Source organism: Catharus ustulatus, chromosome 29, assembly GCF_009819885.2.
Source record: "Catharus ustulatus isolate bCatUst1 chromosome 29, bCatUst1.pri.v2, whole genome shotgun sequence".
NCBI lineage: Eukaryota > Metazoa > Chordata > Aves > Passeriformes > Turdidae > Catharus > Catharus ustulatus.
In genome coordinates this window covers 3,051,564-3,076,293 of record NC_046249.1, presented here as the reverse complement: position 1 = coordinate 3,076,293, position 24,730 = coordinate 3,051,564, and the positions used below count along the sequence as shown (strand labels likewise).

The 24,730-nt window shown below is 53.8% G+C and overlaps 1 protein-coding gene and 1 long non-coding RNA gene across 8 annotated transcripts; one reads left to right on the top strand and one right to left on the bottom strand.

The window, feature by feature from the left end:
* Window positions 1-611: 611 nt before the first annotated feature.
* Window positions 612-3,755, bottom strand: LOC117008449. Its single transcript, XR_004420313.1, has 2 exons — window positions 3,422-3,755; window positions 612-920 (listed from the first exon to the last, which is right to left on the bottom strand). It is a non-coding gene; the product is annotated as an uncharacterized LOC117008449 (long non-coding RNA).
* LOC117008448 (calcium/calmodulin-dependent protein kinase type IV-like) lies at window positions 2,957-24,608 on the top strand. 7 transcript variants are annotated; one of them, XM_033082314.2, is made up of 13 exons: window positions 2,957-3,394; window positions 3,781-3,908; window positions 8,033-8,111; window positions 8,401-8,463; window positions 12,790-12,872; window positions 12,984-13,056; window positions 14,229-14,319; window positions 14,412-14,486; window positions 15,729-15,804; window positions 17,082-17,208; window positions 20,311-20,463; window positions 21,387-21,552; window positions 21,601-24,608. In XM_033082314.2, exons 2-13 carry the CDS (start codon window positions 3,811-3,813, stop codon window positions 22,617-22,619), a joined length of 2,103 nt encoding a protein of 700 aa, XP_032938205.1. In that variant the 5' UTR covers window positions 2,957-3,394; window positions 3,781-3,810; the 3' UTR covers window positions 22,620-24,608. The 7 variants fall into 7 exon arrangements, with proteins under 7 accessions (XP_032938205.1, XP_032938206.1, XP_032938207.1 ...); XM_033082315.2 differs by having other exon boundaries at window positions 21,387-21,716; window positions 21,765-24,608; XM_033082316.2 differs by having other exon boundaries at window positions 21,387-21,843; window positions 21,964-24,608.
* Window positions 24,609-24,730: the final 122 nt, after the last annotated feature.

Here is a 24,730-nt window from a genome sequence, read left to right as displayed (position 1 = left end):
GGCGTGTTTGGATGATGTCCCTCCATCTTGTGCTTCATCCGGAACGTCGATGGCTGCCAATGAGACAGAAATGATTGGGAAAAGGGCGAGAGAGGGAGAGAAATGTTTCCCGGGATGTTAAAATAGCCACTTCAGGCACCTAAATTTATGCTGCTCAGAAATGGATTTTTTAGTCCGGGGTAATGAGAGAACAAAATAATTAATTCCTCTCCCGCAGACAAAAGGCTGGAGGCGCCGATCCAGCCCCACCGTCCCACCGAGCCGGCAGAGAATGGGACAATTCCCCCTGCCAGGGCTGGAGCTGCTCCTTGGGGACGTGTCCTGGCTGAAAAATCCCTCACGGGGATTTTGGGGTGTGCAGGGGACGGGGGCTGCCCCATTCCCATCCCATCCCGTGCCCACCCCGGGGTTTCTGTGGTTCCCCCTCGCCAGGAACCCAGAAATGAGAATTCCAAAGGGAAGGAGCTGCCTCCCCTCTGCCAACACAGCCCCTCATCTTTGGGGATGAACGGGGGACTGTGCTTGTTGGGGGGATGGAGTGATAAATATTAATTATTCCAAGCAGCCTCTCCAGCCCACCCTTGTCTCCACAACATTCCAGGACGGGGAGAGACGAGGCAGAGTCAATTTATTCACGGAGCAGGTCACTCCCTGCACGAACATCCCTTTCAAAAGGGAGTTGCAACTGGAGGAGATCAAGCAGGGCTGAGTTTGCCTCCCTCAGATATGATAAAATATTCTAATAAATACTCGGGGAGCCCATGACAAGGAGAATGTTTCATGCTGGAGAGATCTTCATGGCAGGGCCTATTGGGGGGTCTCCTGTTTGTGCTGAGGGATTTGGGGGGTCCTGAAGCATCCTCAGGGCCTGTCTACTCCTCAGTGCCACTGGAGGGGCACTGTCCTATGGGATGATCTTCCTATTTCGAATTTTTAATAGAAAAACATAAAAATCTGCTGTTTCCTTGCCTTGGGTGCTCAGGAGGGATTTCCTGCTCCCTTTGCTGTGGGGAACTCAGCACCCAGACAGGGACAACAGCACCCCAGCCCTATCCCCACTCCCACCCTGTTCCTGGCCCCATCCCAGCCCCATTCTTATCCTTCTCCCAGACAAATCCCAGCCCTATCTTCACTCCCACCTCATTCCTGGATTTATTCCATCCCCACTCCCATCCCTGGCCCCATCCCATCTCCTTCTCTAACCCCATGTCCATCTGATTCTGTTCCTGGCCCCAGTCCTGACCCCATCCCCACTCCCATGCCCATTTCCATCTCATCCCTGACCCCATCTCAAACCCATCCCCACCCCTATCCCAGTCCCAGTCCCAGCCCTGCCCGATCTCATCCCATCTCCAATCCCACCTCCAATCCCACCTCCAATCCCACCTCCAATCCCACCTCCAATCCCATCTCCATTCCCATCTCCATTCCCTTTCCATTCCCATCCTGTTCCTGGCCCCACCCCATCCCCAATTCCAATCCTGCCCTGAACCCCCCCATCCCTGATCCCATCTCACTCCCCTCCTCCAGAAGGGCCCACCAATCCCAGTTCCATTTTCACCAATCCCATTCCCACTCCCACCATTCCCACCATTCCCACTGTTTCCAGTCTCATTTTTACCAGTCCCATTCCCACCATTCCTAGACAGATTTCCACCATTCCCACCATTCCCAATCCCATTCCCAGTCCCATTCCCACCATTCCCAGTCCCACTCCCACTATTCCCAGTCCCATTCCCAGTTCCATTCCAACCATTCCCAGTCCTATTCTCACCATTCCCAGTCCCACTCCCACCATTCCCAGTCCCATTCCCAGTCCCATTCCCAGTCCCATTCCCACCATTCCCAGTCCCCTTTTTACCAGTCCCATTCCCACCATTCCTAGTCCCATTCCCAGTCCTATTCTCACCATTCCCAGTCCCACTCCCACCATTTCCAGTCCCACTCCCACCATTCCCAGTCCCATTCCCACCATTCCCAGTTCATTCCCAGTTCCATTTCCACCATTCCCAATCCCACTCTCACCATTCCCAGTCCCATTCCCACCATTCCCACCATTCCCAGTCCCATTCCCACCATTCCCACTCCAAACCCGTAACCCAATCCCTCTCCAATCCCAATCCCAGCCCCTCCCCATCCCCTCCCACTCCCGGTTTCCCCCCCGCCCCCCCCGTTCCCATCCGGTGGGCGACGGCGTCACCGTGCGGCAGCTCCGGGCAGCGCCCGCGCCCCCCGCCCGCTCTCGCCCCCCGGTCCCGGGGGGTTCCCGGCTCTGCCCGGTGCTCTCCGGGGCACGGCCCGGCCCCGGTGGGTGCGGGGCTCGGGGCGGGATGGGGGGCGCGGCCCCGGGGGGGTTCCGGGCGTTCCCGGGGAGTGTCCGCGGTGCCCCCGCCCTGCCCCGGTTCCTGCAGCTGAGGGGAGCGGGGTCGGGGCCTCCCGGGTTCCCCGAGCACCGGGGGGGTCCCGCAGCCCCGGGGGGGCGGCGGGTGGCGGGGGGGGTGCAGTGGCGGCGCCGGGCCGGGGGGTGGCACGGCCGAGCCGGTGATGCTGCCTGGGAGGGTCCCGGTGCTCCGCAGCCCCGGCCCCGCATCCTCAGCTTCCTCTCTCCCTGCAGCGCGGAGCTGCCGCTTCTCGGAGCCCGGCAGCCTCTCCTCGCTGCCCGGTACCCGCACATCCTCCCGGTGCTCCCCGGTACCCCCGCGTCCCTCCATCCTCCCATCCTGGCAGCTGCATCCCGGCATCCCTCCATCCCTGCATCCTGCCATCCCGGCATCGCTCCCTTCCTGAATCCTCCCATCCCTGATTCACCCCTGGATCCCTCCATCCTGCCTTCCCTGCATCCCCCCCTTCCCGAATCCTGCCATCCCTGCATCCCTCCCTTCCTGAATCCTCCTATCCCTGGATCCCTCCATCCTGCCTTCCCTGCATCCCCCCCTTCCCGAATCCTGCCATCCCTGCATCCCTCCCTTCCTGAATCCTCCTATCCCTGGATCCCGGCATCCTGCCTTCCCTGCATCCCTCCCTTCCCGAATCCTCTCATCCCTGATTCACCCCTGGATCTCTCCATCCTGCCATCCCTGCATCCCTCTCTTCCCTGATTCACCCCTGGATCTCTCATCCTGCCATCCCTGCATCCCTCCCTTCCCGAATCCTGCCATCCCTGCATCCCTCCATCTTCCCATCCCCGCATCCTCCCCGCATCCGTGAAGGCTCCCCCGAGCAGCTGAGCCGTTTTGGGGAGCACCGGGGGGCCCCGCACGGGTCTGGGGGACTGCGGGGAAGCTCAGAACAAACCCCAGGGGCTCCGGACCCCCCGTGCCCACCGTCGGCACGGCCGCCCCGCGCCGGGGATGAGGCAGCGCTGGGGGGGACACGAGCGGCGCCGCAGGTGACGGTACGTGCGACCCCACCCCAAAATTACCGGGGGCGTGCGGAGGGCCGGGGGGGTTCGGGGGAGGCTGCAGAAATCGCGTTCAAACCAGTCCCAGCCTTCCAGGGGGATCCCCAGACTGGTGGGAACGGGGTGGGAAAAGGGAGAGGAGCGCGGTGGAAAAATCCGGCGGAGGGGGACACATCGCGGAGCGGGGGAATTATCTCGGGAAAGGCTCCGTACGTGCCGGGTGGGAAGGGGATTTGCGGCCGTGATTCCATGGCGCTCGATAATCCCGAGCGCTGGCTTTTCCCGAGCCATCTGGGCGCTGCTGGAAGCGCGGGGGGGATGGGTGGGGGTGAGGCGGGGGGAGCTGCAGGATCCATGCCGGGGTCTCCCCCTCCCAGCAGCTGGCGGCAGCTCGCAGCCCCCAGCCCACCATGCCATCGTCCAAGAGCGGGAGCGAGTTCTGGATCGAGGGATCCCACCGGGAGGCGGCACTGGAAGATTTCTACGTCGTGGGCCCCGAGCTGGGACGGTACCGGGCGGGGAGAGCGAACAGGGAGGGGCTGGGAGGGACAGGAACCCCCTGGGAGGGGAGCGGGTCCTGGATGGGGCAGGGAGTGGCCTAAAGGGAGAGGGATGGAGGGGAGCAGGCAGGAGGAATTGAGCAGGGGGGATGGAGGGAGGCAGGAGGGGTAGGGGATGTGGGGAGGGATGGAGGGGAGCAGGAGGGATGCAGGCAGGAGGAGTGGAAGGAGGCAGGGGGATGGAGGGAGGCAGGAGGGATGGAGGGGAGCAGGAAGGATGGAGGGGAGCGGGGGGGATGTGGGAAGGGATGGAGAGAGGCAGGAGGGGATGTAAGGAAGCAGGAAGGATGGAGGGATGGAGGGATGGAGGGGAGCAGGGGGAATGGAGGGGAGCAGGAGGGATGGAGAGGAACAGGAAGGATGGAGCGGAGCAGGAGAGATGGAGGGAGGAGGAGTGGAGGGAGGCAGGAGAGATGGAGAGGAGCAGGAAGGATGGAGGGGAGCAGGGGGGATGTGGGAGGAAAGAGGCAGGAGGGGATGGAAGGAAGCAGGAACGATGGAGGGATGGAGGGGAGCAGGAAGGATGGAGAGGAGCAGGAGGGATGTGGGAAGGGATGGAGAGAGGCAGGAGGGGATGGATGAGGAGGTTGGAGGAATTCAGGGGTGTGGATGAAGGGGAATGGGGGTGAAGGGGTGCAGGAAAGGATGCAGGAAGGAAGGGACAGACACGAATGGGATGGATGGATGTGGGGGGAATGGGTGAGGAGAGATGGAAGAATGGAGCGATGCAGGAAGGGATGGATGTAGAAGGGCCATGGAAGGATGGATAAGGGGATGGATGGTGGCAGACCCTCCCCTCTCTATAACCTGGTGCTTGGACTGTGCTGGGACAGCCTGGGAGCGCTCACTGGGGGTTTTCAGGCTGGGCTGGGGGTCCCTGGGCCTGTGGAGCTGGATATTCCTCATGTCCATGGCAATGGGATCATGGGGAGCAATCAGGGTCAGGCAGAGGCCAGGCAGTGCAGCCTCCACAGGGGCTGAACTCCCAGCTCTGGGTTTGGATGGAGAGCCCATCTGAGGGCTGGGATCCCAGCTGAGCTGTCCTGGTGCTCCTCAGGCAGGGGGTGCCAGGAACCCATTGAAGGAAGGTTGATGGTCCCATTTGTGGGTTTCTGGGCTGTTCCAGGGCAGGGAGGCAGCGCTACCTCGGAGCCCTGGCTCTGGGGCAGGGGTTTGGTGGTTCAGGCTGGCCCAGCCCCAGCTGCCACTGGGTTTCCATCCTCAGAGAATCCTGAGAATCAACAGTTTTGGTGGAAGCAGGAATTTAAGGGTTTGTATTGAAGTGTGGCCACATCAACCCAGGGCTTGGCAGCGCTCAGCCCTGCACAGAGGGGTGTGGGACAGAAGGACAGGCCTGGAGCCCTTGGAATCCATCCATCCATCCATCCATCCATCCATCCATCCATCCATCCATGCATCCATCCATCCATCATCCATCCATCATCCATCCATCCATCCATCCATCCATCCATCCATCATCCATCATCCATCCATCCATCCATCCATCCATCCATCCATCCATCCATCCATCCATCATCCATCCATCCATCCATCATCCATCCATCATCCATCCATCCATCCATCCATCCATCCATCCATCCATCCATCCATCATCCATCCATCATCCATCCATCCATCCATCCATCCATCCATCCATCCATCCATCCTTTTCTCCATCCCTCTTTCCTTCCACCCAGTTTCAGCACCAGATTTAAATCAAATTGCTCTCAGTCCTGGAGCCGCCCACTCACAGTGTGTTGGGATCTGGCTGGGATTTAGGATTTAGGATTTGGGATTTGGGATTAGGGATTTGGGAGCTCACTCACCATTCACAGCTCTCCCTTAGAGCCTCTCCTGGCCAGGGAGCAGGAGAAGGGATGGAAGGAGCTGGGCAGGGATGTGGGGACAGCGGGGAGGACCCAGCCCGGGGCTGCTCCCAGCCCTGCACATTCCAGGCTCTCGGCAAATCCCATCGTTCGACATTTTCCAGTTCATCTGGAAAGCAAATGCAATTATCTCCCTTCGCAGGCACGGCTGATTGGGGAATATTTATTTGCGGCCTCGAGCGGCGGCTGCGGGGGCCAGGGCTCGAGGTGTGGAGAATTCTGTAATTGGGGACGCGTGAGGGGCAGCGCCACGGGCACAGCGGGCACAGGAGCCACCCTGAGTCCTCCTAAACACCGAGCCGAGCGCTCCGAAATGAGCTCGTTAGCGGCGCAATCGGGCTGGGAATTGTCCGTGCGGAAAAACGCGGAGGGAGGGGGGGAGATCCTGGCTGGGATCCAGCTTGGGCAGGGGCTGGAGGGTCCCGTGTCCAGCCCGGAATAACCCGGTGGTTTTTCCTGCGGTGGTCGCTCCCCGTTTTGGGGTCAAATTGCAGCTTTTGGCCGTTTTCCTGAGCTCCTCCCAGCTGCAACAATCCGTTTCCAAATCTCTTTTTATTTGCCAACTAAAGTTTGGCAGAAGGGAGGAGATGTTTTCGGGTTGGTCGGTCCCGGCGGGATCCGCAGCATCCCGCAGGAATGTGGTACCCAGCGCTGCCGTTGCCATGGGAACGCCGTTCCCAAGTTCAGCCGGATGAGTTGGGAAATCTGCTCTGGGTTTGAAGACAAATCCCTCTTTCAGGAGAGCACCCGGGGGCTGCGGGGGGGGGATGTCGGGGGGCTCAGGGGAGGTTTTGGTGTGAAAATCGGTGATTTTGGGGATCTGAACTCCATCCGAGAAGCCGAAACGCGTTAAAACCGCGCCGATCACCCGAGGGCAGGAATGAATCTGCTCCAGGAGCCAGGCAGGGAGATGGAATTGCAAATGGGAACGGCCCGGAGCGCTGGGCGGAATTCAGGAAACGCGATGAGCTCGAGCTGAGATCGCCGAGGGGCGCGGTGGCGGTGGCGGTGTCACCCGTGTCACCCGTGTCACCCGTGTCACCCGTGTCACCCGTGTCACCCGTGTCACCCGCGGGGCTTTCACCGCGCTGGGAGGTGTCTGGTGCCAGCACGGGGCCCTGGCAGTGTCGCTGCTGTCGCCAGGCGGGGACACGGCGGCCCCGTCCTGTAGCCAAAGCCGCTTAAGGATTTAAACCCGGGTTTAATTAAAATAGTTCTAGCCGGGATGGATGCGGGAGGAGGGTGCAGGGGGAGAGGGAGAGGGGAGCAGGGAGGGGGTGTGGGGTGGGGATGAAGGAGAGGGGTACAGGAAGGGAATTCAGGAGTGGGGGGATGCAGGAGGAGGGGGGTGAAAAATGAGATTCAAGAAGAGGGAGGTGCTGGAAGAAGGGAATTCAGGAATAGGGGGATGCTGGAGAAGAGACATCCATGAAAACTGAGATCCAGGAAGAGGGAGATGCAGGAGAAGGGGGATGCAGGAGGAGGGGGGTCCATGAAAAATGAAATCCAAGAAGGGGGCGATGCAGGAGGAAGAGAATTCAGGAATGGAGGGATGCAGGAGAAGGGAAAATGAAAATTGAGATCCAAGAAGAGAGGGATGAAGGAGGAGGGAGAAGCTGGAGGAGGGGGATCCATGAAAACTGAGATCCAGGAAGGAGGGGATGCAGGAGAAGAGGGATGCAGCAGAAGGGAGATCCATGAAAAATGGGATCCAGGGAGAGGGGGATGCAGGAGGAAGGGAATTCAGGAATGGAGGGATGCAGGAGAAGGGAAAATGAAAATTGAGATCCAAGAAGAGGGGGATGAAGGAGGAGGGAGATGCTGGAGAAGGGAGATCCATGAAAAATGAGATCCAGGAAGGGGGGGATGCAGGAGAAGGGAGATCCATAAAAACCGAGATTCAAGAAGAGGGAGGTGCTGGAAGAAGGGAATTCAGGAATGGAGGGATGCAGCAGAAGGGAGATCCATGAATATTGAGATCCAGGAGTGGAGGGATGCAGGAGAAGGGGGATGCAGGAGGAGAGGGATCCATGAAAAGCAGAATCCATGAAGAGTGGGATCCACACCGAGCTCCCAGGGCCTGGCACAGCCAAAGGTGCTGCTGGGGGGGCAGAGGGCAGGTGGGACCCCAGCTCTGTGCCAGCTCTGTGCCAGCTCTGTGCCAGCTCTGTGCCCTTGCCCTCCAGGGGAGCCACCTCAGTTGTGTTCAGCTGCCAGGAGAAGGGCACGGGAGCTCCCTACGCTGCCAAGATCCTGAAGAAAACGGTGAGTGAGGCAGGAGAGGGGCTGGGGAGGGGAAGGGGGAGCACAGGGAGCTGAGGGGAGGGCTGGGCTGTTTCTCCTCCCCTGCCCCTCACACCAGGATGGGTGTGGAGCTGCCACCAGGCATCACTCCCACAATCAGGGGGTCTCACATGGCCAAAAGTGCTGGGATTTGGGGTGGGCTCTGGGACTGACATGGGAATGTGCTGGGAGTGATGGGGGGGTCTCTGTGTGATGGGGACAGACCTGGCAGGGCAGGTGACACCAGCTCTGTGTGGGCTCTGCTCCCCAGATCGACAAAAAGATCGTGAGGACGGAGATCGGGGTCCTGCTGCGGCTCTCACACCCCAACATCGTGAGTAGAGCCTGGGGACACGGCTGTCACCTCCCTTGGGCTCAGGGGTTTGTCCTAAACTCAGCCCAGTGCTGAGGGAAGGGCTGGGGTTTCCTTGTCCTCATCCCATGTGGGTGAAGGATGAGGGCACTGCCCCATGGAACCTCCCTGAACCCCATGGAACTGCCCTGCACCCCATGGAACTGCCCTGAACCCCATGGAAACCTCCCTGCATCCCATGGAAACCTCCCTGCATCCCATGGAACCACCCTGCACCCCATGGAAACCTCCCTGCATCCCATGGAAACCTCCCTGCATCCCATGGAACCTCCCTGCACCCCATGGAAACCTTCCTGCACCCCATGGAACTGCCCTGAACCCCATGGAAACCTCCCTGAACCCCATGGAACCACCCTGAACCCCATGGACATCTCCCTGCACCTCATATCCCCTCCCTGCACCCCATGGACACCTCCCTGCACCCCATGGACACCTCCCTGCACCCCATGGAACCATCCAGCACCCCATGGAAACCTCCCTGCACCCCATGGAACCTCCCTGAACCCCATGGACACATCTCAGCACCCATGGACACCTCTCAGCACCCCATGGAACTGCCCTGAACCCCATAGAAACCTCCCTGCACCCCATGGAACCTCTCTGCACCCCAAATCCCCTCCCTGCATTCCACATCCCCTCCCTGCCTCACTGGCAGCCTCCAGATGATTCCCCACTCCCTCCCAGATGAAATTCCTGCTCCTCGCAGCTCCTTTGAGCTCCCAGCTCTGCTATCCAAGGCCAAGGACCCCCCGTGCTCCCCCTCCTCACGCCCTGGCTCGAGATTTCCACCAGGCAAGCAATTTCCATCCAGGAGATCAAATGAATCCCAGGGAAAATTGCTCATCTGTAATGAATCCTGCCAGGGGAGATAAAAGGAGAGGCCGGGGCCTCGGGGGCTGGGGCCGTGTCCTGCTGCATTGCCTTGCTCAGCATTCCAGGGATAACGGGAGCGGGGCTGGAGCGATTCACAGGGAGCGGGGCTGGGTGATTCCCAATGCCCGGAGCGGATCTAACCCAGCCAGGGCCCCTCTGCAGTGCCGGGGGCAGTCCCAAAACCTCCCAAAAAAGGCTCATTCCCTCATTCCCTCATTCCCACCCACGTGCTTCCACTGGGAAATCGCTAAAGGATCCTGGAGAGCGCCTGAGTTAAGGAAAGGACAAAAAAACCCCAAAAAACAGCAGGGAGCTGCTGTGGGGCTGAGGGTTGGGACAGACCCTGCTCCTGTTGGGATTAAATCGGGACGTGGCTGGGACATCGCTGGGACTCGATGGGACATTGACGGGACATCGCTGGGACATAACTGGGACATTGCTGGGACATTGCTGGGACTCGATGGGACATCACTGGGACACTGTCGGGACATCGGGACATCGCTGGGACTCGGTGGGACATCGCTGAGACTCTGGGACATGTCTGGGACTCGATGGGACATTGTCGGGACATCGCTGGGAAATCGCTGGGACTCTGGAACATCGATGGGATTCTGGGACATCGTCGGGACATCACTGGGACTCCGGGACATGTCTGGGATTCGATGGGACTCGATCTCGATGAGACATTGTCAGGACATCGCTGGGACATCACTGGGACATTGTCCGGACATCACTGCGATGGGACATTGCTGGGACATCGCTGGGACACTGTCGGGACATCATCACCGGGACATTGTCGGGACATCGCTGGGACTCGATCTCGATGAGACATTGTCAGGACATCGCTGGGACATCACTGGGACATTGTCCGGACATCACTGCGATGGGACATTGCTGGGACATTGCTGGGACACTGTCAGGACATCGCTGGGACTCGATGGGACATCGCTGGGACACTGTCGGGACATCATCACTGGGACATTGCTGGGACATCGCTGAGACTCTGGGACATCGCTGGGTCATTGTCGGGACATCGCTGGGACATCCTGGCACATTGTTGGGACGTCGGCTGGCACATTCTGGGAAATCGCTGGAACACCACTGGGACATTGTCGGGACATCGCTGGGACTCGATCTCGATGAGACATTGTCAGGACATCGCTGGGACATCGCTGGGACTTTGGGACATCACTGGGACATTGTCGGGACATCGCTGGGTCATTGTCCTGTCACTGCAGCTGCAGCATCTCTCAAACCCTGGGCATGGCCACTCCCAGCCCACCCTGGGTCACTCCCAGCCCATCCTGGGTCACTCCAACCCACCCTCGCTCACTCCCAACCCATCCTCGCTCACTCCCAGCCCATCCTCGCTCACTCCCAGCCCATCCTCGCTCACTCCCAGCCCATCCTCGGAGCTTTACTCTCTGGAGAAACCCCAAACCCTTCATGCAAAGAGATGAAACCAGGAGAAATCCCAAACACCCCAAAAGCAGAGATAAACAGATCAAAGCATTTGGGCACAGGTTGTGTCCGAAGCTCTCAGCCAGCTCGGTGTGGGCCCGTTTTGGGGTAATTTGGTGCTTCAGCCTCTTCCACAGAGACATTTCCCCCATCCCAGGACATGTGGGATGACAGCCAGGATGGGAATCACGCCCTCAGAGCAGCCCAGGTGACTCCAGAGTGGATGGAGAGAGGCTCCTCTCTGATGTGTTATCAGGAACGCCACAGAAAATCCAATTTCCGCCCTCCCCTCTCCAGGAGGATCCAGCCCGTTTGAATATTTAAATCCCCGAGGTTTCCACGGGGTTGTGCTCATCCCAAGTTCAAGTGATGTTTGAAGAGGAGCCGTTCCTGCTCCATTATTGCCGCTATCGTGCGGCACCGACCTCGGCAGAGGCTGATAATAGGATTGTAAACTTTTGAAGTTAATAGGAAAATTATAGCGCTCCGTGTATTATTCTAATGCAATAAGCTGCCACATAGTGTCTCTCACCCCGCGGGGGATCACGGCTCGTCACCCAGCCTGGCAAGGGAGTGATTAAAGCCCCATGAAATTCGTGGTGTCACAAAAGTCTTAAGAAGCGTGAAATTCTTGGGTTTGCATTTAAAAAAGAAAAAAAAAAAAAAAAGAGGGGGAAGAAAAAAAAAAAAAAAAGGAAAATTGCGTTTGGATGTCGTTTTAAGAGAGGATTGTTAATTCCAGATGGGCTGTGGAGGCACAAAGGGCTCGTGTGGGAGCAGAGTCACAAAAAGTCGGGAGGAAAACACGAGTTTGGTGTTTGGTGCAGAACAATCCAAGGGACGTTTCCAGAACTCTGATCCCAGCGGGGCAGGGCCTGGCAGGGAGTGCCCGGCTCTGGGCAGAGGCTCTGAAATTAAAATTCTGTGAGGGAATTTCTTCTTTCTTCTGTGACAAACAGGCTCGGGGTGTGTGAGGGTCAGGGCTCTGCACGTTCCCAGATCCAGTTCTGGTCCCTGTTAGGTGAGCGGGGCTGCAGCCAGCGGTTCAAAAATGCAGCTGGAAACAAATCAGGAGTGGGGAGAAACCAAATGGAGGAGGGAAATGTTTGCCCTGAAATAATCCTTTACCCACAAACTCCTCCTGGCACAACCAGGGCACAATCCCATGTCCCAAATCCCAAATCCATATCCCATGTCCCACAGCCCACATCTCAAATCCATATCCCATATCCCATATCCCATGTCCCACATCCCAAATCCATATCCCACATCCCAAATCCCAAATCCATATCCCACATCCCACATCCCAAATCCATATCGCATATCCCACATCCCAAATCCCACATCCCACACCCACACACCCCACATCCCAAAATCCCAAATCCCATGCCTCACATCCCACATCCCACACCCCACCCTCCCTATCCCACAGCCCAAAATCCCACACTCCCTATCCCACACCCTCTATCTCACATCCCACAATCCCAAAATATCAAAATCCCACACCCCACACTCCCTATCCCACATCCCAAAATCCCACACTGCACACCTCCTATCCCACGTCCCAAAATCCCACAACCCACACCCCACATCCCACAATCCCAAAATCTCAAAATCCCATATCCTACACCCCACACCCCCTATCCCACATCCCCTATCCCTCATCCCAAAATCCCACATCCCCTGTCCCAAATCCCAAAATCCCACACCCCACATCCCAAAATCCCTCATCCCCTATCCCTCATTCCAAAATCCCGCACCCCACACCCCCTATTCCACATCCCAAAATCCCACACCCCACATCCCACAATCCCAAAATATCAAAATCCCACATCCCACACCCCCATCCCGCACCCAGATCCCAAAATCCCACACCCCCTATCCCCAAATCCCCAAATCCCAAAACCCCACACCCCCTAACCCACCCCCCACACCCCCTCTGTCCCTCCCCAGATCAAGCTCAAGGAGATTTTCGAGACGCCCTCGGAGATCGCGCTGGTGCTGGAGCTGGTGACGGGGGGAGAACTCTTCGACAGGTACAGACCCGGCTGGGGCTGGATCCCGGCGGGATGGGGAGGAGGAGGATGGGGAGGAGGAGGGGGAGGAGGAGGAGGATGGAGGGGCTGAAGGCTCCTGTACCCCCACAGGATCGTGGAGAGGGGATTCTACAGCGAGCGGGACGCGGCGCACGTGGTCAAACAGATCCTGGAGGCTGTTTCGGTAACGGGACCTGGGGAGGGGTTGGGATGGGGTTCTGGGGGGATTTGGGGTGGAACTGGGGGGCTGACCCCAAATATCCCTGGGGAGAGGGGTCTGGAGCTGCACTAATCCCAAATATCCCCAGGAAGGTGTCCCAGAGCTGTTCCCATCCCAAATATCTTCAGGAAGGGGCACCCAGAGCTGCACTGATCCCAAATATCCCTGGGGAGAGGGGCCTGGAGCTGATCTGACCCGAAATATCCCTGGGGAGAGGGGTCTGGAGCTGATCTGACCCCAAATATCCCTGGGTAGAGGAACCCGGAGCTGCACTGACCCCAAATATCCCTGGGGAGAGGGGCTGGAGCTGCTCCCATCCCAAATATCCCTGGGGAGAGGGGTCTGGAGCTGCACTGACCCCAAATGTCCCCAGGAAGGTGTCCCAGAGCTGTTCCCATCCCAAATATCCTCAGGAAACGACACCCAGAGCTGCACTGACCCCAAATATCCCTGGGGAGAGGGGCCTGGAGCTGATCTGACCCCAAATATCCCTGGGAAATTGTCCCAGAGCTGTTCCCATCCCAAATATCCTCAGGAAAGAGCACCCAGAGCTGTACTGACCCCAAAAATCCCTGGGGAGAGGGGTCTGGAGCTGCACTGACCCCAAATATCCCCAAGAAGGGCCACCCAGAGCTGAACTGACCCCAAATATCCCTGGAGAGAGAGGGCTGGAGCTGCCTCCATCCCAAATATCCCTGGGGAGAGGGGTCTGGAGCTGAACTGACCCCAAATATCCCCAGGAAGGAGTCCCAGAGCTGTTCCCATCCCAAATATCCCTGGGGAGAGGGATCTGGAGCTGCCTCCATCCCAAATATCCCCAGGAAGGAGTCCCCAGATCTGTCCCCATCCCAAAGCTCCTTTGTCCCCTCGCCCTTGGCCTTCCAAAGGCACCGCTGGGCACAGCTGGATCGGCTCTCCGGGGGATGAAGAGGAGGAAGGAGGAAGGTCAGAGCTGCTCTGCATCCCAGAGTTCCCATGGCAACAGGAGGGTTTCAAATCACGAATTCCAAGCTAGAAAGGGATTCTCCTCAGCGATGCCTGTTCCCGAGTCTGTCCCGAGTTTGTCACAGGTCCCCAAATCCTGTCCAAGCCGTTCCCTGCCTTTTCTCACCCCATTTTTCCCTTTTTTTTCCCAGTATTTGCACGAGAATGGAGTCGTGCACCGGGACCTGAAGCCGGAGAATTTGCTCTACGCTGACCTGTCCCCCGATGCCCCCCTGAAAATCGGTGAGTTGGGGACCCTGCAGGGGGGTGGTGGCACCAGAGGGGTCCCAGTGCCCCTCCCTGGTGGCAATGCCACTCCCTTGTGTCCCTGCCAGGTGACTTCGGGCTCTCCAAGATCGTGGATGAGCAGGACACCATGAAAACCGTGTGTGGGACACCGGGGTACTGCGGTGAGAGGGACATGGGGACAGGGGGGACAGGAGGGACAGGGAGGGAGAGGGACATGGGGACAGCAGGGACAGGGAAATGGGGACAGGAGGGACAGGGAGGGAGAGGGACATGGGAATGGGGGGGACAATGAGGGGAGAGGGATGGGGGCAGGAGGGAGGGACAGGGAAGGGAGGGGAGAGGGAAATGGGGACAGGAGGGACAATGAGGAGGGACAGGAGGGACTTTTTGAGGAGTAGGAAATTGGGGACAGGAGGGATAGGAGGGGAGAGGGACATGGGGACAGAGGGAGGGAGGAGAGAGGGACATGGGGACAGGGGGGACAGGGAGGAGGGACAGGAGGGACAGGGGGGACAGGGAGGGGAGAGGGACATGGGGACAGGGAGGGGAGGGGAGAGGGAAATGGGGACAGGAGGGACAGGGAGGAGGGACAGGAGGGACAGGGAGGGACAGGAGGGACAGGAGGACATTGTGGGGAGAGGGAAATGGAAATGGAGGGACAGTGAGGGGAGAGGGAAATGGGAATGGGAGGACATTGAGGGGTGACAGTTGAGGGACATTTTGAGGAGTGGGAAATTGGGGACAGGAGGGACAGGGAGGGGAGAGGGAAATGGGGACAGGAGGGAGGGAGAAACATTGTGGGGAGAGGAAAACCAGGGAGGGAGGGTCATTATGGGACAGGAAAATTAGGAATGGGCAGGAGGGAGGGAGGGACATTGTGGGGAGAGGGAAATAGGGGACAGGAGGGACAGGGAGGGGAGAGGGAAATGGGGATGGGGGGACATTTTGAGGAAAATTTGGGACAGGAGGGACAGGGAGGAGAGAGGAAAATGGGAATGGGGGGACATTTTTAGGACGGGGAATTGGGGACAGGAGGGACATTCCAGGGGGTTTCCCCACCCGAGGCAGGGGCTCGGTGCAGGGGCTGTACCACATTTGAAGGGCACAGAGCCACATTTACCCAAACTTTTCCCTTTTCTCCCCAATTGTCCTTTTTCTCTACATTTCCCCTTTTTTTCTCCCCATTTCCTTTTCTCCCCATTTCTATTTTCTCCCATTTCTCCCATTTCTCCCATTTCTCCCCATTTCTCTTCCCATTTCTCCCTTCCCCCCATTTCTCTTTTCTCTCCATTTTTCCTTTTCCCCCATTTCTCCCTTCCCCCCACACCTCCCCACTCCCTTTGGGATTTTCCCTGCTGGGATCTCCCCCCCCGGGTCTGTTTGACCCCAAATTCCAATCCCAGCCCCCGAAATCCTGCACGGGTGTCCCTACGGACCTGAGGTGGACATGTGGAGCGTGGGGGTCATCACCTACATCCTGTGAGTGTCACACCCTAGGGGACACGCGGGGTTTGTCACCTGAGGGCAGTGCCAGGGGGTGGCAGGGCTGGGGCAGGGCCAGGGGATGGCAGGGATTGGGGTTTGTCCCATGGTGGGTTTGTCCCCTTGGTGGCAGTGCCAGGTGGTGACAGGGATTGGGGTTTGTCCAGCTGTGGGTTTGTCCCCTTGGTGGCAGTGCCAGGGCATGGCAGGGTTTGTCCCATGGAGGGTTTGTCCCACAGTGGGCTTGTCCCCTCAGTGACAGGGGGGGTGACAGGGTTGGTGGCAGTGCCAGGGGGTGACAGGGATTGTCCCATCATGGGTTTGTCCCTTTGGTGGCAGTGCCAAGGGGTCACAGGGATTGTCCCATGGTGGGTTTGTCCCTTTGGTGGCAGTGTCAGGGCATGGCAGGGTTTGGGGTTTGTCCCACTGTGAGTTTGTCCCCTGGGTGGCAGGAGGGTGACAGGGTTGGTGGCAGCGCCAGGGAGTGCCAAGTGTGTCCCATGGTGGGTTTGTCACCTCGGTGGCAGTGTCAGGTGGTGACAGGGATTGTCCCATCATAGGTTTGTCCCTTTGGTGGCAGTGCCAGGGGGTGACAGGGTTTGTCCTGCTGTGGGTTTGTCCCTGGGTGGCAGTGCCAGGGGCTGGCAGGTATGTCCCAGGGAGGGTTTGTCTGCTTGGTGGCAGTGCCAGGAAGTGGCAGGGCTGGTGACAGGGTTGGTGACAGGGTTGGTGCCAGGGCTGGTGGCAGGGTTGGTGACAGGGTTGGTAGCAGTGCCAGGGTTGGTGGCAGTAACAGCCTGTCCCCTGCCCTGGCTGTGTCCCCATGCCCTGGCTGTGTCCCCTGGCTGTGTCCCCTGGCTGTGTCCCTGTCCCCTGGCTGTGTCCCCTGCCCTGGCTGTGTCCCCTGGTGTGTCCCCTGGCTGTGTCCCCATGCCCTGGCTGTGTCCCCTGGCTGTGTCCCTGTCCCCTGACTGTGTCCCCATGCCCTGGCTGTGTCCCCTGGTGTGTCCCCTGGCTGTGTCCCCCTGCCCTGGCTGTGTCCCCTGACTGTGTCCCCATGCCCTGGCTGTGTCCCCTGGCTGTGTCCCCTGCCCTGACTGTGTTCCTGTCCCCTGGTGTGTCCCCTGGCTGTGTCCTCTGCCCTGGCTGTGTCCCCCTGCCCTGGCTGTGTCCCCTGCCCTGCCTGTGTCCCCTGGCTGTGTCCCCTGCCCTGCCTGTGTCCCCTGGCTGTGTCCCCATGCCCTGGCTGTGTCCCCTACCCTGGCTGTCCCCAGGCTCTGTGGATTCGAGCCCTTCTTTGACCCGCGGGGGGATCAGTTCATGTACGGCCGCATCCTCAGCTGTGACTATGAGTTCGTGTCCCCCTGGTGGGACGAGGTGTCCCCGAACGCCAAGGACCTGGTGAGCCACGGGGCTGGGGATGGGGAGTCAGTGGCATTTCATTTCATTCCATTTTAATTTAATTTAAAATTTTTGAATTTCAATTTTTTTCCTACTTTTAATTTTTATTTTTAATTTTTTAATCCTATTTTATTTCTATTTTTAAAATATTTTAATTTAAATTTTATTTTAATTTATTCATTTAATTTAATTTTAATTTCAATTAAATTTAAAATTTTTGAATTTTAGTTTTTTTAATTTTTATTTTTTAATTTTTATCCTATTTTATTTCTATTTTTAATATTTTAATTTCAATTTTATTTTATTTTTTTTATTTTAATTTATTCATGTCAATTCATTTTCATTCAATTTAATTTAAAATCTTTGAATTTTAAAATTTTTCTGGTTTTTTATTGTATTTTATTTCTATATTTTAATATTTTAATTTCAATTTTATTTTAATTAATTTTAATTTAAATTTATTTTATTTATTCAATTTCATTTTAATTTAATTTAACTTAAAATTTTTGAATTTTAGTTTTTTCTATTTTTTATTCTTATTTTTTATTTTTTATCCTATTTTATTTATATTTTTAATGTTTTAATTTTAATTTAATTTATTTTTATTTCATTTGGTTTTATTCATTGAATTTAATATAATTTCATTTAATTTCATATTTTACTTTATTTTACTTTATGTTATTTTATTTTACCCTTTCCTTTCCTTTCCTTTCCTTTCCTTTCCTTTCCTTTCCTTTCCTTTCCTTTCCTTTCCTTTCCTTTCCTTTCCTTTCCTTTCCTTTCCTTTCCTTTCCTTTCCTTTCCTTTCCTTTCCTTTTTATTTATTAATTTATTCAATTAAATTTATTTCTTTTATTATTTAATTTCTCCCTTTATTTATTAATTTAGTCATATATATTTATTAGAAATTTTAATTTATTTATCACAATTTTTCATTTATTTATTTATCACTATTTTAATTATTGATCTTGCTTATTTTATGATTTCATTTTTGTCTATTTAATTTATTTATATTTATTTATAACCCCATCTTTTTATTTTTGAGTTAATGCATTTAATGATTTTACTTTCATGTATTTACTACATATATTTATTAATTTAATTTATTTATTGCTCACACATTTCTATTAATGATTTCATTTTTCATGTGCATTTATTATTTATTTATTATGATACACTCTTGATTTCTTTAATTTCCTGCATTTATTCCTTATTTTTATGATTGAGTAAATGTTTTATTATACTAGATATAATATATTTACTATAATTCTTTCTTATTTTGCCATGAGCTACTTGATTTTACAGTTCATTTTACTTCTTTATTTATTTATTATTTTATATCTATTAAATTTATATTATATTTATTATATTTAAATTAATATTATTTATTATATTTCCTATATTTTTATTATATTTATTCCTTATCTTCATGACTAAATTCATTATTTATTATACTACATATTATATATTTATTATAATTCTTTCTTATTTTACCATGAGCTACTTGATTTTACACTTAATTTTGCTTCTTTATTTATTCATTTTTTAATATGTATTATATTTATCATATTTGCATTTTATTATAGTTCTTCTGATATATAATTAATATATATTAGAATATTTAATGCCATGATATAAAATTAATATATATTATCATATTAAAATATATAATATAATATAATATAATATAATATAATATAATATAATATAATATAATATTTTCTTATATTATTTAATATATATTTATATTTTTAGTATTTATATGTAGTACATATAATTTAATTATATTTAAAATAATATAATGTGATATAATATAATGTTATATTATATAATGTTATATTATATTTATTATGTTATATTTATTATATTATATTTATTATATTATATTAATGTTATATTATATTACATTATATTATGCAATAGTATAAAAATTAGGATATATTTATATATTTATATGTAATATAATAATAATATGGAAATAAATAATTCCAATATATTTTATATTATATTACACAATATTCTAAGAATTAAGATATATTTATATATTTTTAATATAATAAATTTAATTATATTTAAAATATATTATTTATTATATTTATTACATTATTTATTATATTAATTCCATATTTCCACTATAGAATTACTGATTTATTACAGTACCTGTTACATATTTATTAGAACTATTTCTCATTTTCCCTGGAGCTGACTGGACATAACCAAACCTGGGTTTGGTGCTGGAATTGGCAATAACCAAACACGATTATTTTGTTGCTGGGATTTGAGAATAACCAAATCTGGGTTTGGTGCCTGTTCAGAAGCTGATGGTGCTGGGGATGGCAATATCCAAACCTGGTGATTTTGGTGTTGGGATTTGGAAATAACTAAAGCCATGTTTGGTGCAGGTTCATAAACTGATGGTGCTGGGATTGGCAATAACCAAACCTGGTGATTTTGGTGCTGGGCAGATTCAGAAGGTGATGGTGCTGGGATAACCAAACCTGGGTTTGGTGCAGGGGATTTGGCAATAACCAAACCTGGTGCTTTTGGTGCTGGGACTTGGCAATAACCAAACCCGTGTTTGGTGCAGGTTCAGAAACTGATGGTGCCCGTATTTGGCAGTAACCAAACCTGGATTTGGTGCAGGTTCAGAAGCTGATGGTGCTGGGGATGGCAATAACCAAACCTGGGTTTGGTGCTAGGAATTGGCAATAACCAAACCCATGTTGGTGTTGGGGTTGCAATAACTAAACCTGGGTTTGGTGCTGTGCAGATTCAGGAGGTGATGGTGCTGGAATTTGGCAATAACCAAACCTGGGTTTGGTGCTGGAATTTGGCAATAATCAAACCTGGGTTTGTTTGGGGCTGGGATGGGCAATAACCAAACCTGAGTTTGGTGCAGATGAGGAAGCTGATGGTGCTGGGGATGGCAATAACCAAACCCGTTTTTGGTGCATGTTCAGAAGCTGACGGTGCCGGGATTCGGAAATAACCAAACCTGGTGATTTTGGTGCTGGGATTTACAATAACCAAACCCATGTTTGGTGCATGTTCAGAAGCTGATGGTGCTGGGATTTGCAATAACCAGACCCGTTTTTGGTGCAGGTGAGGAAGCTGATGGTGCTGGACCCCCGGCAGAGGCTGACGGTGCAGCAGGCGCTGCAGCACCCCTGGGTCAGCGGCAACGCCGCCAAGCTGGCCCACATGGACAGCACCCAGAGAAAGCTGCAGGAGTTCAACGCCAGGAGGAAGCTGAAGGTCAGGGACAGCTGGGGACAGCTGGGACACAGCTGGGGCACACCTGGGGATACACCTGGGACAGCTGGGGACACACCTGGGGACAGCTGGGACACACCTGGGGACAGCTGGGACACACCTGGGACAGCTGGGACAGCTGGGACACACCTGGGGACAGCTGGGACACAGCTGGGGACACAGCTGGGGACAGCTGGGACAGCTGGGGGACACACCTGGGGACACACCTGGGATACCTGGGACAGCTGGGACAGCTGGAACACATCTGGGGACAGCTGGGACACACCTGGGTCAGCTGGGACAGCTGGGACACACCTGGGGACAGCTGGGGGGACACAACTGGGGACACAGCTGTGACACCTGGGGGCACCTGGGGCCACATCTGTCATCCCTGAGGACACCCCTGTCACACCTGGGCATGGTGACAGGGAGGCTGTCACGTCCCCATCCACGGGGAATTGTGCCCAAAACCTCCCTGGCATCCCAAGGAAGAGTTTGGAGCTGTGCCAGGGGGTCGGGATGGATTTGGGATGGATTTTGGGGTGGATTTGGGGTGGATTTGGGGATGGATTTGGGATGGATTTTAGGATGGATTTGGGATGGATTTGGGGATGGATTTGGGATGGATTTGGGGATGGATTTGGGATGGATTTGGGGATGGATTTGGGATGGATTTGGGGGTGGATTTGGGATGGATTTGGGGATGGATTTGGGATGGATTTGGGGATGGATTTGGGATGGATTTGGGATGGATTTTGTGGAAGGGTCCCCCGCCCCCCAGAGGCCGCTGGGCCCTGAATTCCCTCAGGGAACGACCCCGAGGCCGCCCCAATTTCAGGAGCATTCAGGGTGAGATTTTGGCTGGGTGATCCCCTCCAAACATTCCACAATCCCATAAATAACAATTCCCCAATTCTCTGTCCCAGGCTGCCATGAAAGCCGTGGTGGCCTCCAGCCGCTTGGGCAACCACGGCCACCACGACTGTGCCCGCGGCGGCCGCGGCCAGGGGGGACCCCGGGGCCTGGCCCAGCCCGCGGCCACCGGCGGCACCGAGGCTGGCACGGGGCTCAGAGTGTGCCAGAGTGACCACCCCAAAGTGTGCCAGAGTGACCACTCCAATGTGTGCCAGAGTGACCACTCCAATGTGTGCCAGAGTGACCACCCAGCTGTGTGCCAGAGTGACCACTCCAATGTGTGCCAGAGTGACCACCCAGCTGTGTGCCAGAGTGACCACTCCAATGTGTGCCAGAGTGACCATCCAGCTGTGTGCCAGAGTGACCATCCAGCTGTGTTCCAGAGTGACCACGGCACCATGGCCCCGGTGTTCAAGAGTGACCACTCCATCACGTTCCAGAGTGACAATGCCACCGTGTCCCCGGTGTTCCAGAGTGACCGCTCCAATGTGTACCAGAGTGACCACTCCACCATGTTCCAGAGTGACAATGCCATCATGTCCCCGCTGTTCCAGAGTGACCACCCCACCATGGCCCCAGTGGCCACGCTCCAGAGTGACCACCCAGCTGTGTACCAGAGTGACCATCCCACCATGTCCCCAGTGTTCAAGAGTGACCACTCAGCTGTGTGCCAGAGTGACAATGCCACCATGGCCCTGATGTTCAAGAAGGATCACCCCACCGTGTCCCCAGAGGCCCCAGTGTTCCAGAATGACCACCCCGCCATGGCCCCGCTGGCCATGCTCCAGAGTGACCACCCAGCTGTGTACCAGAGTGACAATGCCACAGTGTCCCTGATGTTCAAGAGTGACCACCCAGCTGTGCACCAGAGTGACAATGCCACCGTGTCCCTGATGTTCAAGGGTGACCACTCCACCACGTTCCAGAGTGACCACGCCACCATGTCCCCAGTGGCCACGCTCCAGAATGACCACCCAGCTGTGTACCAGAGTGACAATGCCACCGTGTCCCCAATGTTCAAGAGTGACCACTCCAGCACGTTCCAGAGTGACAATGCCACCGTGGCCCCAGTGTTCCAGAGTGGCCACCCCACCGTGTCCCCAGTGGTCCCTGCGTTCCGGAATGACCACCCTGCCATGTCCCCAGTGTCCCCAGTGTCCCCAGTGTCCCCAGTGGCCGTATTCCAGAGTGGCCACCCCACCGTGGCCCCGGTGGCCGTGCCAGGCTCTGGCTGTGACAGTTAACGAGCCCAGAGTGGTGTCACCACCGAGCCTTGGCCTCCAGAGCCCCGAGAGCCCCGAGCCCCAGTCTGGGGTCAGGAACTCCCTCGTGTCGTGTCCTGTCACCCCCATCACTGTCCCTGTCACCTGAGGGGTCGAGGTGGTGACTTTGCCTTCCCACCCTGCAGCACTTTGGGCAGCTGTGGCTTGGAAAGAGCCAAAGAACGAGGAGCAAACAGCAGAACTAATGAGGATTTCTGCCAGATTTCTCCTGGATTTCTCCCAGATTTCTCCTGGATTTTTCCTGGATTTCTCCGAGATTTCTCCCAGATTTCTCCCAGATTTCTCCCAGATTTCTCCCAGATTTCTTCTGGATTTCTCCCAGATTTCTCCCAGATTTCTCCCAGATTTCTCCCAGCTTTCCCAGCAAAGGCAGCCAGTTGTCTTCAAGGGGTTCCTGTAAATAATCCTGAAGGGTTTTCTTTTTATTTTTAATTTGCTGCTGCAACTGTGACATGTCCAGCACTGACTGTCACCAGCCCAGCTGTGGGGTTCCTGCTGTGTTAGGAGGGGTTTTAGGAACTTTTGACCCCAAATATTTGATCCTCCCCAGAGAACAGCCCCCTTGTTGTTCCCAGGCAGCAGCTGAGCCCTGGTTGTGTTCTTTTGGGTGTGCTCCCCACTTTTATCCTTGCTGTGCATCCCTGCTGGTGGTGGGGTGGCCATAGGGCTGGGAATGCTGGTCCAGCCTCCCCTTGGCGTTCCAGATCAGGATTGACACAATTTTAACACAAGAATTTACACAATTCTTCAGTATTGTGAGATTTTGCCACTTTGCTGCTGTTCCCTGAGGGAGGACAATGAGTTTATACCTTTTTAATTTTGATTTTTTAATGAAATCAGCAGACAAACTTCTTGAAAAGGAATTTTTTTAAAGGCAGGAAACAGGAGAAGTATTTTCAGATTTTAGCACAGGTCAAGTGACTGGACAGGAAAAGCCATATTCCATGTGGGAATTATGGAGAGCTGGTGAAATCCTGCCAGGTTTGAGCCCTGAGGCAGCAACCATGACCTGCACACCCACATTTTGGGCTAAGAATGATGTTTTCAGGGTAAAAATTCCACCTGGAGGAGAATAAATTCATACAGGAGGTTTATTCCCCCAGGATAGGGGAGCAGAGGTCAGAGCAGGGGGAAGAAAAAAGGATTTTGGGTTTATCTCCAGAAATCAAAACAGCTCCAAGTCAGGATCCACCCTGGAGCTCGGTGGGGTTTGGGGAGGCAAAGACAACAGAGAAATGGGGGGGTTCAAGAGGGGTTTTAATTGGGGAAAATATCATGGCTTGAGCAGATTTTGCACTTTTTTAAACCTGAGTTTTTCTTCAGTGAGGTGTCCCAGGGGAAAACAAAGCTGCTGATCCCGTGGGATTCTGCAGCAGAGGAAATTCTCCTTTTTTCTTTGCGTTTTTTGCAGGAGGGGAAGTTTTTCCCTCTGGTTTTTGTAATCCTGAGGGCTGAGCCTTGCAGTATTCTCAGCTCCAGAGTCCTCCCAGCTCTGTGTGGTGTCTCTGAACTCCACCTCGTTGTTTCCTAACCCAGGTTTTAAAGACTATTTTCTATCCTTTGACACGAAATGTTGATAAAAGCCGCTCGCAGGACCAGGCTGGGCACTCCCAGAACCTGCCAAGCAGGGAAAAGGCTCAGTAAGAGTTGAAGGATTCCCAATCCTACAGGAAAACGGGAATTACAATTGCCAAATCAATCACACAAAGAAGGAAGGGGCCTGCGAACAGAACCAGATCGGGAGTTTATCTCTTATTATTATTACTATTATTCCACAGGTATCTGTATTAAAGACAGGAAAAACGCCCTCGTGGGAGCCCAGGGAGGTGCGTGTCAGTCTGTTGCTGTTTGCAGAGTGTTTGAGTGACTGCTTCAGTGTGGTGCTGACAGTTCTGACAGCCAGGTGTTTACAACCGAGTAGAGACAGTGAATAAAGTATCAAATCTCAGAGCGAGGGCTCCATTTTCATTGCTTTCCTCGGAATGCCGGCGCTGACGATTGGGTTGGAAGGGAATTTAGGGATCATCTCATCCCACCCCCTGCCGTCCCCAGACACCTTCCAGGTTCCAGCT

Bases quoted from the DNA above. Each gene is read 5' to 3' on its own strand.
- LOC117008448 (XM_033082312.2), top strand. From the start codon at position 3,811: ATGCCATCGTCCAAGAGCGGGAGCGAGTTCTGGATCGAGGGATCCCAC. The intron at 8,112-8,400 runs GTGAGTGAGGCA...TCTGCTCCCCAG, and splicing joins CCAAGATCCTGAAGAAAACG to ATCGACAAAAAGATCGTGAG. The intron at 14,320-14,411 runs GTGAGTTGGGGA...TGTCCCTGCCAG, and splicing joins CGATGCCCCCCTGAAAATCG to GTGACTTCGGGCTCTCCAAG.